At 42.3% G+C, this 16715-nt stretch overlaps 1 protein-coding gene across 1 annotated transcript in view; it reads right to left on the minus strand.

Annotated features, from left to right (window-relative positions):
* Positions 1-700: 700 nt before the first annotated feature.
* The window catches only part of LOC146072919 (protocadherin gamma-C5-like), an 80732-nt gene continuing 64717 nt past the window's right edge, over positions 701-16715 (minus strand). The window contains exons 5-6 of the mRNA XM_083180098.1: positions 7554-7642; positions 701-3901 (exon numbers count right to left, since the gene is read on the minus strand). Of these exons, the coding sequence (XP_083036224.1) occupies positions 3687-3901; positions 7554-7642 (304 nt within the window). The 3' untranslated portion in view covers positions 701-3686. The remainder of the gene's footprint in view (positions 3902-7553; positions 7643-16715) is intronic.

Consider the following 16715-nt stretch of genomic DNA (forward strand, 5'->3'; position numbering starts at 1 on the left):
GGCGTGTTCTACTATGTTGGACCATATTTATTCCATCGATAAACTGGCAGTTTTGAATTTGAACCATAGGGAACATTAACTTGTGCCACAATAGAATACCACATACTTACACATGGGCCCACATTTACGTGTCCAAACCTTTAGTTTACTAAACCCTTTTCTGTGTTTGTGCTGCTGATACCAGGATACCAGGACTGTGTGCTGCATTTTGTCATTTTGGAGCTACAGTACCATGGGTACATTTAGAGGAAGTACAAATGTAGCCACGCCCATCATGGCTGCCATGCAGGGCGGGAGTGGAATATTTCCTGTGGTTGCGCACACCATCATGCGCTTATGTCTTTGTCTTCCGTGGCCATCGGCTTTAGCACAGCCCCGCGCATGAAGGGTAACTAGGCGCGCCAGACCTGCCTGCGTCGCAGTCATAAAGAGCGTGGCTACATCTGTGAATGGGAAGGGTGTTGTTTTCTTGTCCAATGAAATCATTTGTAAGTGTTTCTATATTCACTTTACTGTTCAGAAGCGTTTACTGTGCCATCCACAGGGGGACAAGACATCACTAAGAAAATATGGGTCAACTCTAACAAGCTTAGCCAGACGGCAATCTCTCTAAGGATATAAGACGTCTTATCTGTGCTTTGAGTAATACAATGCGAACACCATCAACGTCCAAGTAACTAAAGACAGCAAGACACGGACATGTTGAAGAAAACATTTTATTTATTTTTTTTCCCAAAGAAAGAAAGCAATATAAAAAACAGAGTATAAAACTTGCATGTAATACAGTGACATGTACCTATATGGATACAGGGAGGGAAATAAGCATATATATATTTATAGAATATGTAGGTATAATTCAGTATTAGACACATTAAAAAGGACAGATGCATTTTCAACTCATGTACATTGATATCACAAACCACACGGAAAGATAGTAGAATATTAAAATACTGCTATCCACAAGTTAGCTACAGGGGTGAAAGAAGCACTTAAATTCTCACAAGACAATAGTGTCTCTACTATGACATAACCTTCTGTTTGTTCAAAAGAAAAATATAGCAAAAAATGTCATCTACCGCTAAACAGCTCACATGACGGCCTTTATTAGTATTACAAGCAGTGGGAATGGTTACTATTACAAGCTAATTAAAGAAGGGAGGTGAAAAAGTGTCCTTCCCCAAAATCTAGCTGATACTGAATTTTGACAGGACATCAGGACAGAGCATTATGGCAAAGTGAAATATATATATATATATATATGTATTAGTGGTGTGTTGGCTTAGTGTGTAGGCTTTAGACCAAAATAGTCTCTTTGCGTTGAAAGATAATTACTATCAGAAGAGAAGCAACATAAACTGCAGTGGTTCAAAAAGAATTCACTTTCCGATGCACTCGAAAAACATCTCTCATGCGCCCACAATTAGACTCATCTTGGTTTACTTCATGAGTACTTGCTGCCTGAACATCGTGGGGGCAGCCATTTTGTGAGCCGATGTTCTTGAAAATGCAGCAAGCCTAGCAACTAGTGACATCACCAAGGCCTTAAAAATATTTTGGCCTCTCTGATGTCACTATTTTCCAGTGAACTTATAGTGGTAATATTGGTTCAATCCACAAAATGGCTGCCTCCAGTAGGTGACTAGAACACTTGAGTCACATGGTGCGTTGTAACCCATAGCAACCATTTAAACTCTAAATTCCACTAGAACATTAGTGGTTTGGTTCTGCCTGATTGTTGGGATAACAAGGCGGAAGTCAGAGAACATATTGTGTCACGTTATTAAAAAAAAAAAATCCCCATATGTTTTACCTTTACTTTTAACAAACAGGCAGCTTAGACCCCTATACTGTTTAGACATAAAACAACCTTAAAGGAATAGTACTATGCCAAAAAGTCTACCATATGTAATACAGTACAAAGAGAAAAAAAAAAAAAAAAAAAACGAAACAATACATTTTCTAAAAAATAGTTTCTCCTCCAGCCCCTTAAAACTTAGCGACTGTACAAAATTAAATAGACTTTAGAAATGTTTTTTTTTTTTAACCATTGTGCATTATTCACTAGCCTCTGTGTTTTTTTTATCTTTCTTAAAGTGGTCTATAAACATGGTTTACCATTTATTTCATCAAGACGCCAAGACACCTTAACAACGACTACTGTATTTTCAATAGTGTTTACTTACACATACATTTTTTTAAATTTTTTTATTCAGATATTCATGAGATTTAAAATGCAGCAGGCTCAAAACATACATTGCTACCAACAAAAATGTAAAGTTAGCATAACGTTTTTTTATCTATTCATGTAAATAAAATGCAGAATAATTGGAATCTATGTACAAGTCATGAAGATTGTTGATATTCTTGGCAGGTGTGTGTCTGAAACTCCTCAACCGTTGACACATTATTATTATTTGTTTTACCCATGAAGTTTAGTCCTGCCCTTAAAACAGGTTTTACTTTACCCATTCTACATATAGAATGAATTGCCCCATGCTGGTTTACATGCAACAAAATCCCCACGTCTGGTTGAACTGCAGACACCGTGTGAAAGGTAGACATGCATTACCGTGTGCAGATCAGTTAAGAACCCCACTTGTCACTCTGACGGAGCGAGACACAAGGGAAATTCATCCGCGCTCCATGTATATTAAATTATATTAATCAGTAATTAGGGGAACTCAATGCCTCCAACTTTTTTTTTTCCTTTTAGAAAATAAACAAAAACATCAATAAGTACAGTAATAAAAATAAGTACTGCACAAGACCATTGACACTCTTTATAATTAGTAGCTTTACGGTCACTACATATATATATATAATTTTTGTACACAATAGAGGAAAATAAGCTGTGTTAAACTGTAACTGTCACTATAGAGGCAGCCATTTTGTGGCCTGAACCAATAGTCCTAAATAGGCAGGCTACATTTTACTTTGGGAAAGTTACATGACTACGAGACACCGTGAGACACTTCTTCTTACCTCATGCCACTAATTCCTAGCGAATTGATAAATTCTCAAAAAATTTTGGCCACAATATGGCTGCCCCATCAAGTGTAAGTTCTTATTAAGCAGTTTTTAGAATCACTTGTACGGCTAGTGTGCCTTATATTTTAATGTATGATGGTCTTTGACATTATATTGTTTAATTATGATTTTTGGATTATATTTTCCTACATAGATAAGTCAAAAAATTTCAGACAGTGTTTATTTTATTTTTTCGATAACTGCCGATGGTTATTTAAAAAAAATGCAAATGGGTTAACAAGCCAAGAATCTCTCCGAAATACCTGAATGTTTATAAATTATAAATAACTGCTTGGCTGGGATTATATACAATGGAGGAAGTTCCACAAGGTCTGCAAGTGGGAGCAAAATTAAATTGAAAGAGTTTGTAAAAAGAGTGCATATCATTAGCTATGAAATTACCTGGCACTAGTACAAAACGCTAGCTAATATTGACAGGGCACTTGTTTCAGAGTTTTGGAAATAATGTTTTCATCATGAGGGCTGCAAACAGCAAAACAGCTTCTGGGACAACCTCTAATGATGACACATTCTCATGTATCTCTTTCTAATGATGTCATTCAACTTCACCCTAGTATGTAATCTTTTTTTTTTTTACACGGGGAAGCGCTCAAATAATTTTGCCCTGTTGGTGTACGCAACTCTTTAGTAAAGGTGGTCTACTTCTTGTCCTTCTTGCCCGATTTCTTCTTGTTGCCTCCGCCTTTTCCATCACGCTTTCCTCCAGCATTGGTGGGTGTCAGTGTACTTCCTGGTATGTAGACATTTTGCCTGTAGTCAGGGACATGCTGCAGGGTGAACTGGGGCCCGTAACGGGCACTAAGGCCCATGGTTCCTGTTCCTCCTCCGAGACCTGATGTTCCCTCAGCGGCTTCTATAGTGTAATGGCAGGAAAACAAATAATTTAATCATGATATATTTATTTAATCTATACATTTAGACATGTGCACATTTTAAAATGAACCTCAGAATAATAGTTTTTGACATTTGGATCAGGGATGGAGCCGATGCACTTGAACCGGGTTGATTATTAAAGCTCGATGGACCTGTCAACAGGGAGCCCACTCCCCTGATCAATTACTATCCCAGCCCCTCAGCTTACCTTATGCCAACAAGCAAGTCCCCCCCTCCACCACTTAAATTCGGGAAGATGCTTCATGCGCATAATGTGGTGCCATCTTGCCGATGTCACTTTGAAGATGGTACCGTGGATGAGGAGGAACCTGCTTGCTGGCACACACTAATTATACCCGAGGTCCATGGCGTGCGATGCAGGACCCCACCTGGCATTGAAATTGTATTGTAGAATGCTAAGAGTAATACATGACTAGTGACAGTGGCTGTAAACCATGAGACTCCAGGTATGGAAGTTGGCAGAGACACGAAGCTCCTACTTTTAGGAAACTGCAAGTTCAATCCATTCCCTTAGCTGCGCCACCTTCCCTGGTTACCATGGAGAAAGAGGAGGAGCACACAGCAAGATGAAGATAAGAAGCTGTTGGCTCCATGTTGCCAAGTGCATTCAGTGTATTAACCACATGGTAAAAATAATACAAATAATTTTTCGACATTGGGTCTAAGTCATAGTTGTACACTATTCTGATGTTCACGCATCAGTGTTTCAGCTGCCGACTGCGATCCTGTACGCAGAAAACATGTCTCCGGCATCCAGGGCCACCAATAGGGAGGTGCTGTGTGTACAGAGCTTGCGTACTGGCAACCAATCAAAGTGGCTGCTGGTGAGCTCTGATTGGTTCACCAGCCTGTGCTGCATTCTAATTGGCCACCAGCATCCTGAGTTGAAGAAGCCTGAGCTCCGGGACCTCCGGGCTGCAGATCAGCAGAAGAGGAGATGGGGGGGAGCAAGAGCCGGATTATGGTAAGTCAAGAGAGGAGGGGGGCCATGGCCCGGACTGGGAATGAGTCCCGGGCCCCAAAATTTCTGATGGTAGCTCTACTGGCATCTAAGTTATGGCGGCCATTTTAAATTATTAAAATGATTAAAAAGTGAGTCAATGATTCCCAGATCTACGAATGTCTTCCCTGTTGCTGGCAGCTACAAACAGCTGTCACATTGACGTATTATCTGTATAAAAAATTTACATCTGCAACACAATTAGTGTACAACTATGAATCAGGCCCATTCTCACTTATTGGGAGCAGGATGAACTAATGTATGGCATTGATACTACTGTAATTGCATATGTATATAAGCAGTCAGTATCACAAAGGACGGCTCTCAGTGGCGTAGCTACGTTTTGGGCGTCCCCCCCCCCGCCTTTAGGGGGGGGGCGCCCGCCGCCAACCGCCAAGCAGCCCTACCCCGCCGCCCTGCCGCCCATGCAAACCCCCCCTCAATCCCCCACAGCCTTACCTATCGCACTGGTCCTGGCGGCTCCGTTCTTCTGCTGAGGACCACCAGAAAATGGCCGCCCCCATACAGCAGACAGTTTTAGAGAACTGTGTGCTATATGGGGGCGGCCATTTTGTGGTGGTCCTCAGCAGAAGAACGGAGCCGCCGGGACCAGCGAGATAGGTAAGTCTGGGGGGGATTGGGGGGGGGTTTAACTATAGCACCGCAGCCCCCGGCGCCCCCACATGCACAGCACCCCCCCCCCCCCGTAGTGGCGGGGGCTGCGGTGCTATAGTTACGCCGCTGACGGCTCTTCTGAAAAGAGCTGCCCTTTGTGAAGCCGGGACTTTTGGGATTTGGCCCCAGGAGTCTCTCTGTGCGTGCCGCGTGGGGTACTGGGAGGGATCTGATTGGATCCCTCTCAGTAAAAAAAGAAAGAATAAGCCCATAGGTTTCTATAAGTTATGCTGGGAGGGATCTGATACGGCCCATAAACTTCTATTGGGTAACGCTAGTAAAAGCTGGTGTTATCCCCCAAAGCTCTGGAAGGCTTGCTTTAGTACATATGTTAATGTGGTTAGTCCTTTAATACATCCCACCTTGAGCGTTTTAGGCATCCCCTAAATCATTGGGCACTAGGTGATGAAGGAGTGTTCTAGGAAAGGTGATATAACACTGCTGATTTTGTGAAACAACATACCACATACTGTATAGCGTTATACCAATACATATCTTAAAACAAGCAAAACGGTGTCATAATAGTACAATAGATAGGTTTAACCATATCTTTATTATAAATATTAATAGAATGGTTAAGTAGAAAACAAGGGAGAGACAAAGGAAGAGGGGCAAGAGGGACCTTTATTCTCAAACATAATATATTACATCCTGATAACATAGACCTCAGCAGTGATAAAGTCACAAGGAATTGATTTTCTGCGCACGTCATTCTGTTGCTCGGTATGACCTTGTCTCTGCGATGTAGCAGCGCGCTACAACTGACTTCCATGCTGCTATATTTAGTCCATAGCATAAGGCTGAATACAAATAAAACTGCAGAATCTAAGTGTAGATCCAGTGCACAGGCATCATTACAGGGGCCCCAAAAATGACCCTGAGGTGCTCAAAACACGTTATTAAAATTTCAATTATTTACAGGGTCAGCATGTGCTTAAATCTGATACTAACCTAGAACTGAATACAAATGTTTGTGCACCAAATTAAATGTTTCACTGAATCTCTAATACCACTTTCACATCGCAAAAATAACCCTGGTCGAACCTGGGTTGTTGCCAAGTGCATACCCTCCTACATCTGATGGGCAGAAATCAGTACATACACAGAAAGTGTCGTGGCCATGGGTAAAGTGGGTATGGTCACTGGCAAAGGGGGCATGGCCATCCCCTTTCTGAATGTGTACTCTGAATTTAAAATAAAAAGTTAAAAAGTGAGCGCTAATAATATATATACAACAGTACAGACAAAATCGGTACTGTTGGAGGGTATACAAGTGGACCCGGGTCACTATGCGGTGAGAAATGGTCTTTTCAAAAATCCCGGGTGCAGCAACCCAGCAATCCGACCCGGTTTAAAAGAAGGTTTAATCTTGTGTCGGACCCAAATTGCTGTGCAGTGTGAATAAGTAAGCCAGGTTGAGCGACCCGGGTCCCGTTAGGAGCCTGCTGCTGCTCTATAGATGCCTGTTTACACTTTTTATAGAACAGAGAAATATTATTTTATTTTTATTTTCGTTAATACTTTGCCCCTACAGAACAAATTACATCATTTACTCTTTTTATCAGTACTGTCCATCTTGTTTGTTTGTTTTTATGGGAAAATAAAGATATTATAAACCAATATTTGTGTACAGGTTCCTGTTCTTAGAAACAGGAAGTGTAGACTTTTTGTGATGTACCGCAGGGTGCATGTGATGTCACAGCTACCGTACAGGGTGCATGTGATGTCACAGCTACCGTACAGCCTATCACAGTTTTTCAATGGTAAACTTGTGATAATGATCTGCTGCTAATGGACATGCCAGATGAAGTCCAGATCAGCGGCCTTTCTGTTGTATCCAATTAGCCTCTAATCAGTGGCTTTTAGACCGAATTGGATCACATAAATGATTAAATACACGGCACTACTTTCCCATATGTTGGAGCAGAACACTGACCGTTTGCGGATGCCAGGATCATCGCCTGAAGTCTCTCGGTCTCAAACTGGTTGTTTGGCCAAACTCCTGCTTCCTCTGTGGGTTGTGCTCTGCAAGACCACAATGACACAACATGATTACCATGAAATATCAAAGGCAATTAAAAGAGAAACCACAACATTACTGAAACAAGCTATTGTGTTGTCAACAGTGCAGCCGAGCTTTTACGGCATTGCTCAACAATGAATAATCTTTTCTTACGTTTACTAAGCTCTGATTTATGGAACAAGTGATGACGACGGGTTTGTTTTGGAAGCAAATACATTTCAATTAGCAATAGTGATTCTGGCTGCTGTTCCATCCAACCAGTCTTAATTACTATAACAAGAAATGTTATACCCAAAGCCTACGTCACCTTGTATTGTCACAATAATGATATTGGCATATACATTTATTTATATATTTACAGTTTCTTATATAATGCAGCATATTGCGTTGCGCTTTATAATTGGAAACCGTGATAAAATTAACTGGGTAGTAACAGACCAATAAAGGGGGGTATTCAATGTTGATCCGTCCCGACAGCCGTGACCCTGGCCCTTTTTCGTTCTGCTCAACAGCATATCGCCAGGTTAGATTCAATGTCCCGCTTGGCGATCGGTGAAAAGGGGGCGTAACCTTTTACACGGACACGCCCCCTTTCTGCCAGTTCTGTCGATCGCCTCTTCAATGCTGGACAAGACAGCATTGAATAGGCGTCCGCCACTATTTCCCCTGTTGGAAATATCGGCGGGATTGAATACACCCCTAAGAGGGCCCTGCTCACAAGCTTACAATCTATAGGAAGGGAATAAATCACTTCTTTAACAATTCGTTCTAAAAAAGTTTTATCCACCATTAATTTTGGGTTTAATCATTAGGTTATGTATAGCGGATCGTCTAACTAGACGTGGTCGACCTAGACACCGTGGGTGAAATTTTTATAGGATGAGAGATTCAAAAAGTGAGATTTGGTAAGAAATCTCCAGGTTTTTTTAAAGCAATCATTTACAAATTCCAACTGGTTTTGCAGTGTAAATGATTGGCGCTTTAAAAAAATTGGAGATTTCTTACCAAATCTCTCACTTTCTGAATTTCTCATCCTATTAAATTTCCCCCATGGATCTTTTTCAACTGGATACATCACCATTATTGGAAAAACACAAAAAAAAACCGAGAGGTGTTTAAGACAGGTCTTTTCCAAATGCTTCATTTAGGAACAAAATGTAATAAATCTATTTAGGTACAGAAGAGAAGACTGTGAGATCTCTGTACGTCCCAAGGCTTCCCTGCAATCTCACCCTGAGTGACAAGGAGCTGTGTGATTAGCTGGTGTCAGCTCTAGTGTTAAAGAAGGCACATGGTGGGTGGGGGTCACTAAGAGTCTTATTTATTAAACCTAGATGTCATAGGTGCAAATAGTAGTTTAAGGTCCTGATTCATAGTTGATTGCTAATTAGAGACTTTGCATATCAAACAATGATGGAATTATTCTGTGCATGCCTACAATTCGTATTGCACATACTCGTAGGTGACTAGCGGAACAAAATGCTCATGGATGGTAAACTCAAAGCGGACGGAGGTTGACTGACAGGAAGCTGGCGTTTGGTGTTGGTCAGAAACAATGCAAGCGTGCCCAAGGGCTGTGACATCAATTAATACGGAGCGGGTTTTATTTCTGTCGAGGTGGTGAATAAGTGATCAGGTCTGAGTAAAGCCTTAAGCACGAAGAACACTTCAACAAATTAAAAGGCTATTTATTGGGCATATAATGTAGGAGATATCATCGGTACTGTCAGTTTCTGAGCATGCGCCCATTCCTATACTGTGTTGTAGCTTTGACACTATCTTTCCTTCCTATTACAGAAGTACCCATCGTGCCTTTCAGAATTGAATGTCGGCACGGCAAAAATGTATCTGTTGAAAATACAGTGAATGGTATGTTTCTTAAACTTGGTGGATCATGTGAATGAAAGACTCCTGAGCTGATGACCCCATGCCCCCTCCACCAAGTTCTCCTATCTACCTGAAATGAAAGTGGTCTAATGCCCCTTATGTTATTTATACCCCTTTCACATCACAACTGTGAAAGGGGTTACCGTGTCCTGAAAACGGGTAGCAATGCGGCAATACGAACCGGTTAAAAAAACGCAGAGTCTTTACAGGTTCGTTGCTGTGTTGCTTGGCAGTGTGAACAGGTTAAACTGGCTGACCGCACCATTTCCCATTTGCACTATATGGAGGCAGCGCTTGGAGCAGTGCCAGTTCTAAGCGCTGCCTCCTCCCCGATAATGCACCAACTCCCTGCCGCGTGCCCCCGGATGACATCAGAGAACCCGCATTACTGCCGGTTCACTGTGGGGATGTGAACATCCCAAAATGAAGGTTCGCGCCGGCACTGACTGGTTTCCAAGTCCTGGTGCAAACCTTCATTTTGCAATGTAAAAGCAGCATTTCTAGTGTGAAGGTAGTGTTCCCCATCTGCTTCAATAAATTAATCAATATATTGCCTTTAAAGTGCCTCAAACTGCATATCTCAAAAACAGAATTAATTATATTACCACCAACTAATTAATAGTAGATATCTCTATCACTGTTGAGAACACGACAATCAATCCTACCTTACAAGCTCGCTGCCTAGGTGTCATCCTTGACTCCGAACTGTCCTTTGTTTGTCAGATTCAATCAGTTTCAAAATCATATCACATAAATCTAAAAATCATACCCAAAATATGCCCTTACCTTACACAAGACACTGCTAAAACTTTAATCCATGCTCTCATCATCTCACACAGTGATTATTGCTAAGGGACCAGATTCTCTAAGCTTCAAAAGTGATAAAATGGAGAGTGATAAACAGCCAGCCAATTAGCTCCTGTCTGACATTTTCCAAACAAAGCCTGTGACATGGCAGGTAGGAGCTGATTGGCTGGCTGTTTATCACTCTCCATTTTATAACTTTTGAAGCTTAGAGAATCTGGTTCATAGTCTCCTTATTGGCCTTCCCCAATACAGACTCTCACCGCTACAGTCCATCACGAATGCTGCTGCGAGGCTGATCTTCCACACCAGACGTTCATCTCTGTCAGTCACTTCATTGGTTACCTGTATTCTACCGTATTCAATACAAAATACTTTTACTCACACACAAAGCCAAAAACCAAACTACACCAATGGACATATCTTCTCTTATCTCAAAATATCTCCCATCTCATCCTCTTTGTTCTTCACAAGATCTACGTCTCTCCTCCACATGCATTACCTTCTCCCATTCCCGATTGCAGGACTTTCTTTGGGCTGCACCCACTCTGTGGAATGCTCTCCCGCACACAGTAAGACTCTTCTCCAGTCTCCAAACCTTGCCTATTTCCCTATAGATTGTACGCTTGTGAGCAGGGCCCTCCTACCATTTGACTGTCTGTAACAACCCAGTTTGTTTTATCCCTATTTCTAATTGTAAAACGCAACAGAACCTGCTGCACTGTATAATAAACGAGTTAATAAATAAGTGATAGGAACGCCTGCGCATAAATCCATTCTATCACATGCTATTATTAGAAGTGAGCCTATAATGCACTAATCTGCTCTGACCTGACCACTCATTACAGGCGCACTGTGTAGATAATTATTACTACATTACGAATTATTGACCCAGTTCACTTCAGTGCTCATACTGCAAGTTTAGGACAGGACGTCCTTTTATCATGTATCTTCCAAGTATTTACTTGTTATTTACTAGTACTGCTTTCAGACCACAAATGCAGGGTCGCTCTGGGACTTTTAAATGGTTCAGTCCCGGTCTGACCCTGCATGTGCGGTCTGTTCAGACTACAGCAGCGAAACAGCAATATTGCCAGTTCACTGATGTCATGAGGGGGTTTGGCGGAGCAGCGGCACATCATGGGGGATGGGGAGGAGGCAACACTTAGAGCTGCCTCCTCCATAGTGTGAAGGGAAACGGGTTGCTCGTTTGATCTATTCACAATGCACAGCAACAAACTGTTAAGAACTCTGCTTTTTACCTGGTTCGGATTGCTGTGTTGTTACCGGTTAGCAGTAATCGGTAACCTCTTTCACAAACTAATTACCCGGTGGAACCAGCAAAAAACCGGCTTGTACCCGGTAATTAAGTGCGATGTGAAAGGGGTATAAGATAAATAATTCATAACTCGGTGATGGGGGGTTCTGGATGGACGGACTACCGGGGTGTTTCGTTAGATAAAAACTGGCCTTATATCTTTGGGCATGCTCAAGAAGTAACTTTGTACCAAACATCATCAAACACAGCTTTAGATATTTAGATATGGCAGTATATTAAATAATTAATTAATGAATATCAGAAGCGGGGCAATCTAAGTTTGTACAAAGAGAGGGCAATTTTTGGCATTTACCATAGTGTTGCCCTGTAGGTTAGAGGTTTTTAGAATGTTGTATATAACAACTGGGGTTTCTGTTTATACTCAAGGAAGGTTTCAGTATTTACTAAAGTGTAGGTTTTCAGAAGTGGAGATGTCACCCAGAGAAACCAGACTCTTCTTCATTTATCTAGCAGCTTCTAGAATATGACAGATGTGTCCACTTATATCCTTGCTGCGATGCATAATTCTAATGTACATAATATCAGCTTCAAGCTTCAAAAAGTGATAAAATTGAGAGTGATACACAACCAGCCAATCAGCTGTCATGTCACAGGCTGGGTTTGAAAAATTTCAGGCAGGAGCTGATTGGCTGGTTGTTTATCACTCTCCATTTTATGACTTTTTGAAGTTTGATACATCTGGCCCATAAGGCTCATGTCGGCCACAAAGGTGGGCAATCATGGTGGCACAAACTTGTCATTGTGTCTCTGTCCCTTGTTATGCAGTACAGAGAAAACCGTCATTGTGCAGTGGAGACAGGGCTAGGATAATTAGATTCAGTGCAAAACGCATCATTGGACCGCCCACTTGTGCTCTGTAAGTGGGCAGCTGCAGGGAAAGGGAGAGGTGGCATGATAGGGGTGCAGGAGACTTGCCCATCATGCTGGACAGCCGGTAGTGCCACCCAATGTTTGGGAGAATAGGCAAGTAGGCCCTTACCAGAGGAAAAAAGCTGAAGTTTACAACAATGCGTTCCATTTTATTCTAAATAAATAATTAGCTAAACTATCCTGAGCTGGTGTTTACTGACACTGACACAGAGAGTAACATTTCCATGTCGATAAATGATATATGAACTAAGGACAGTCTCAGGCCCCTAATAACAAGGCTCTTCATATCCAGGGTGAGCGGGAAGCAAGAATGGATGTTCTATTAAATCGTACATTTCTTGTTGTTGCTAACGCTGATGCCAGATTGTGGGATTTATTCCATGTAATGGGATTTGTACGGTATTTCCATTTGCTCTCAGCATCTGTTTTTGTTTTTAAAGCCACCAAATATAGGTTACATTTCCTTTGACACACTTTGAAGGAAACCATAACTTAGGGATCACTAGGAGGGTTCCGTCACGCTACCTACAGCAATGGTTCTTCTTCCTCTCTGTCACCCAGAGGCGTAACTCTGGGAGGCAATGGAGTCATCTGACGCAGGGCTCCTGCTCCCAAGGGGGCACCTTGCTTCCGCTGTGAGTTTGAATCAGTTAACTGTAAGATGGTCATATAGCTACTGTGGCTGACTCCCCTCCTAACATCATTTTTGCAAGTGTTACAACTTGTATTAGAACCCAAGACCTGTCTTACTGGAGAGACACCTTACTGATTGAGCTATTTGGGGACACCATTATTTCTCTTGCCTCCGGGCAACTGGGACGAACCTACGCCACTGCTGTCACCCTATAGATCGGATGGGTACCAGCGGCGATAACACTGTCCCCCGTAATAATTCCGCCATCTTTTTTGACTTTCATTAGTCTTTATAACAAGCATCAATGAACGTGTTTGTTAAATAAGGTAGAGCTTTGTCAGCTTTTTTTATTTGTAAAATGTGGGGCAACTCCACAAGAAGAACTTTAAGAACCTGCTCCTTCGTAAATCTACCCCTTGCACTAGACTGTTAGTGTTGATATAAGTGTTTTGCCACCACTGACTGAAATCAGAAATTAAGACCGTATAAAAATCAAAGCAGCTAATTATACGGTAATTGTACTAGTTCAAAGCCCGTCAAAATGACGGCTTCTGCAATGTACTGTCCCTTTTTTTAGCTGTGACAGTTTTTACTTTCACTTTCAGCTGTGACCATTTTAGCTTACAAACTCTTCACTCCACCCCCAGTCCCTATCTGCTCCTACCTTGACCCTGCCCAACTCTCTCAATTAGGTGAGCTGCAATTGCAATTTTAAAAATATTAATACAACTTTTTTGGGGTAAAATGATGCAGCATTAAAGTGTACATACCATCCTAATACTTGGGGGTTTTGTTTTGGGGGTTTTGTTTACACCCTTGGCAACATTTATTATACCAAATTGAATTGAAAATATATATTTTTTAAATTTTGTTGATTTGATTGAAAATTGATTATGTTATCAAATAAACCCCGAAGTCCTTGCATTAGAACCATAACTTTGGCAACTTGACTGCAGTCTTGTTTAACTGTAGGGTTATAGTCATATGAAACTTTGTAATGTTCTGGCGGATTTTACCTTTTACAAGTTTCTTTTATTACTTTTTATCTGGGGAATTTGTCAGCTTTCTTAATGAATTGGAACATACAGAAATATGTTCTAGTCTTAGCCTGACTACTGAAGCGTGGTGTTGGCTGAACACCAGATCTAATAAAACTGGGTAACATAAAATACAATACGAATTACAAATGCTATACAAATAGTTTTCCTCCTGTCTATTACCTTAGAAATAAAATCGAAACAAGAAACTAAGGTGTATTCAATCCGGGATTCCGACTGTCGGAACGTCCCAACAGTTGAAATCACTGGCCGTATTCGCCCCCACTCGACAGAAACTTGACAACCGGAATTCAATGTTCCGAGTTTATTAAAATGTTTGTGTCTGCAAAAACGGCCGCGGATTGCCGAAAATTGGGCGTGAATTCGCAATTGGTGTCCATTTCGGATAAAACAGATCTGACTTGTGTTATCAGAGTCCCCCTTCAGAAACGGAATCCCCCCTCAGAAACGACAGCATCGAATAGGTGACAGCCGCTATTTCCCCTGGCAGAAATAGTGGCCAAGATTGAATACCTCCCATTGCCTATAGCAACCGATCAGCATGTACATGTCATGTTATAGACTGAGCTAGACAAATGATTGGTTGCTATGGGAAACTTCTACACTCTTTGTTAAGATTTGATACATCTCTTGTCCAGTGTCATAAGCATATAAATTATCTAGAGTATGCATCCGAGAGAGAGAGAGAGAGATAAAGTATGCAGATGCAAAGTATCACCTAATCAGCACATAACTGCCATGTTACAGACTGTGTTTAAAAAATGACAGCTAGGAGCTCTTTGGCTGGTACTTTCTCTCTCTAAGGATTAGTAGATAGACCCCTCTATCTCTGACAACTTTATCTCCATGGGGCAGATGTACTAAGCTTGAAAGTGATAAAATAGAGAGTGATATAATGCCAGCCAATCAGCTCGTGTTACAGATCAGGTTTGAAAAATACAGTTAGGAGCTGATTGGTTGGTGGTTTATCGCTCTCCATTTTATCACTTTTCATCACTTAGTACCTCTTGCCCCAAGACTTAGGAGGTCATTCTGGTTGGTTTGCAAAGCTGCGAAATTCACAGCTTTGCGAGTCAGCCAAATGCTGTCCGCTGCGCGCACACACGGCCCGCCGCACGCAAGCTGCGAATGTTTTGCATAAACATCCATTCACAGCTTGTGTGCGGGGAGAAAATCATTTGATGGTCACGAACCAACAATTGATTTCTACACTCTCTGGTGTCTTAGGGGTAGATTTATTAAGCTTGGTGAAGTGATAAAGTGTCTGGTTTTTATCACCGGCCAATCAGCTCCCAACTGTTAAGTTACAGGCTTGGTTTGAAAAATGACAGGTAGGAGCTGATTGGCCAGTGATAAAGTACCAGCCACATTATCACTTCACCAAGCTTAATAAATCTACCCCTCAGATCTGTGGGTTTCCTGTATGGGAAGAGGGTGGGCAGTTGACATCCGCTGATCTCCTTAATACAGAGAGGAAATTCAATTATGAGTGAATGGGATGTACAGATGGGGCAGGTCGCATCTTGGCAGGGGATGGCGATGGCGACGCCAGCCGCCATCCCCCGCCAGCGCCATCTGCATAACGAGAAGGGGACGCGCGCGAACGAGAGGCGCGCGCGTCCCCTTCCGACGGTGCTTCCTACCGCTCCCCCGGGTCACCGCCGGCTTGTCGGCGGTAACCTGGGGCCCCCACCGCCTGCCCGCACCCCCCCCCCCTAACCCTGTCCATCTCCCTAAGGCGGAGACGGACAGGGTTCCCGTCGCCCCGCCGATGGAGATTAAGGCGCGCATGTGTGTGAGACACACGCGCGTCTCAGTCAGATAGTGATGCAGGCCGCTGGCTGATCGCCAGCGCTGACGTTCTGGCAATTCGCCAGCAAGGAAGAGACCAGCCCCATCTGTATTACCATTTCCGCAGCATTTAACCACCAACAGTGGCAGCCTGATTCACCTCCTTTACCCCAATTTCCATAACAATAATTTTTTGCCCACTTTTGAGTGAGATCACATCTTAGTCAAGTGCGGCAGTGCCGGGTGGATTTGCCGTGCAAATCTGCTCGGCACTAATTGAATTCATAGACCCCAATATTTGGAAATACATTACAACTTTTCAGAAAGAAGTAAAATTTATGTTAAATACTGGCACTTACAATCGGCAAGTGTGTACCCAAATTAATTAGGTTGGCCAAGATATAGCCAGTTGTAATAGGTGATTTTCATACATCCCCAATATGATCCTGGAGCTCGGCTCTAGCCCTAAGTGTACAGATTAGCCCAATTTGGGACACCAAGTGAAAAAGATCATGTTGCTGAATGCTCGGGCCTAGTTGCAGTAATTGTGATCATAAGGGGGGAGATACCATAGTCTAAAACAGGGGTGTCAAACTCAAATTCATCGGGGGCCGCATCAGCAGTTTGGTCACCCTCAAAGGGCCGCTTTATAATAATAATGCAATGACACCACAGGCTGCTCCCGCTGTATA

Source organism: Crinia signifera, chromosome 4 (genome assembly GCF_055691185.1).
Source record: "Crinia signifera chromosome 4, ASM5569118v1, whole genome shotgun sequence".
NCBI classification, from domain to species: Eukaryota; Metazoa; Chordata; class Amphibia; order Anura; family Myobatrachidae; genus Crinia; species Crinia signifera.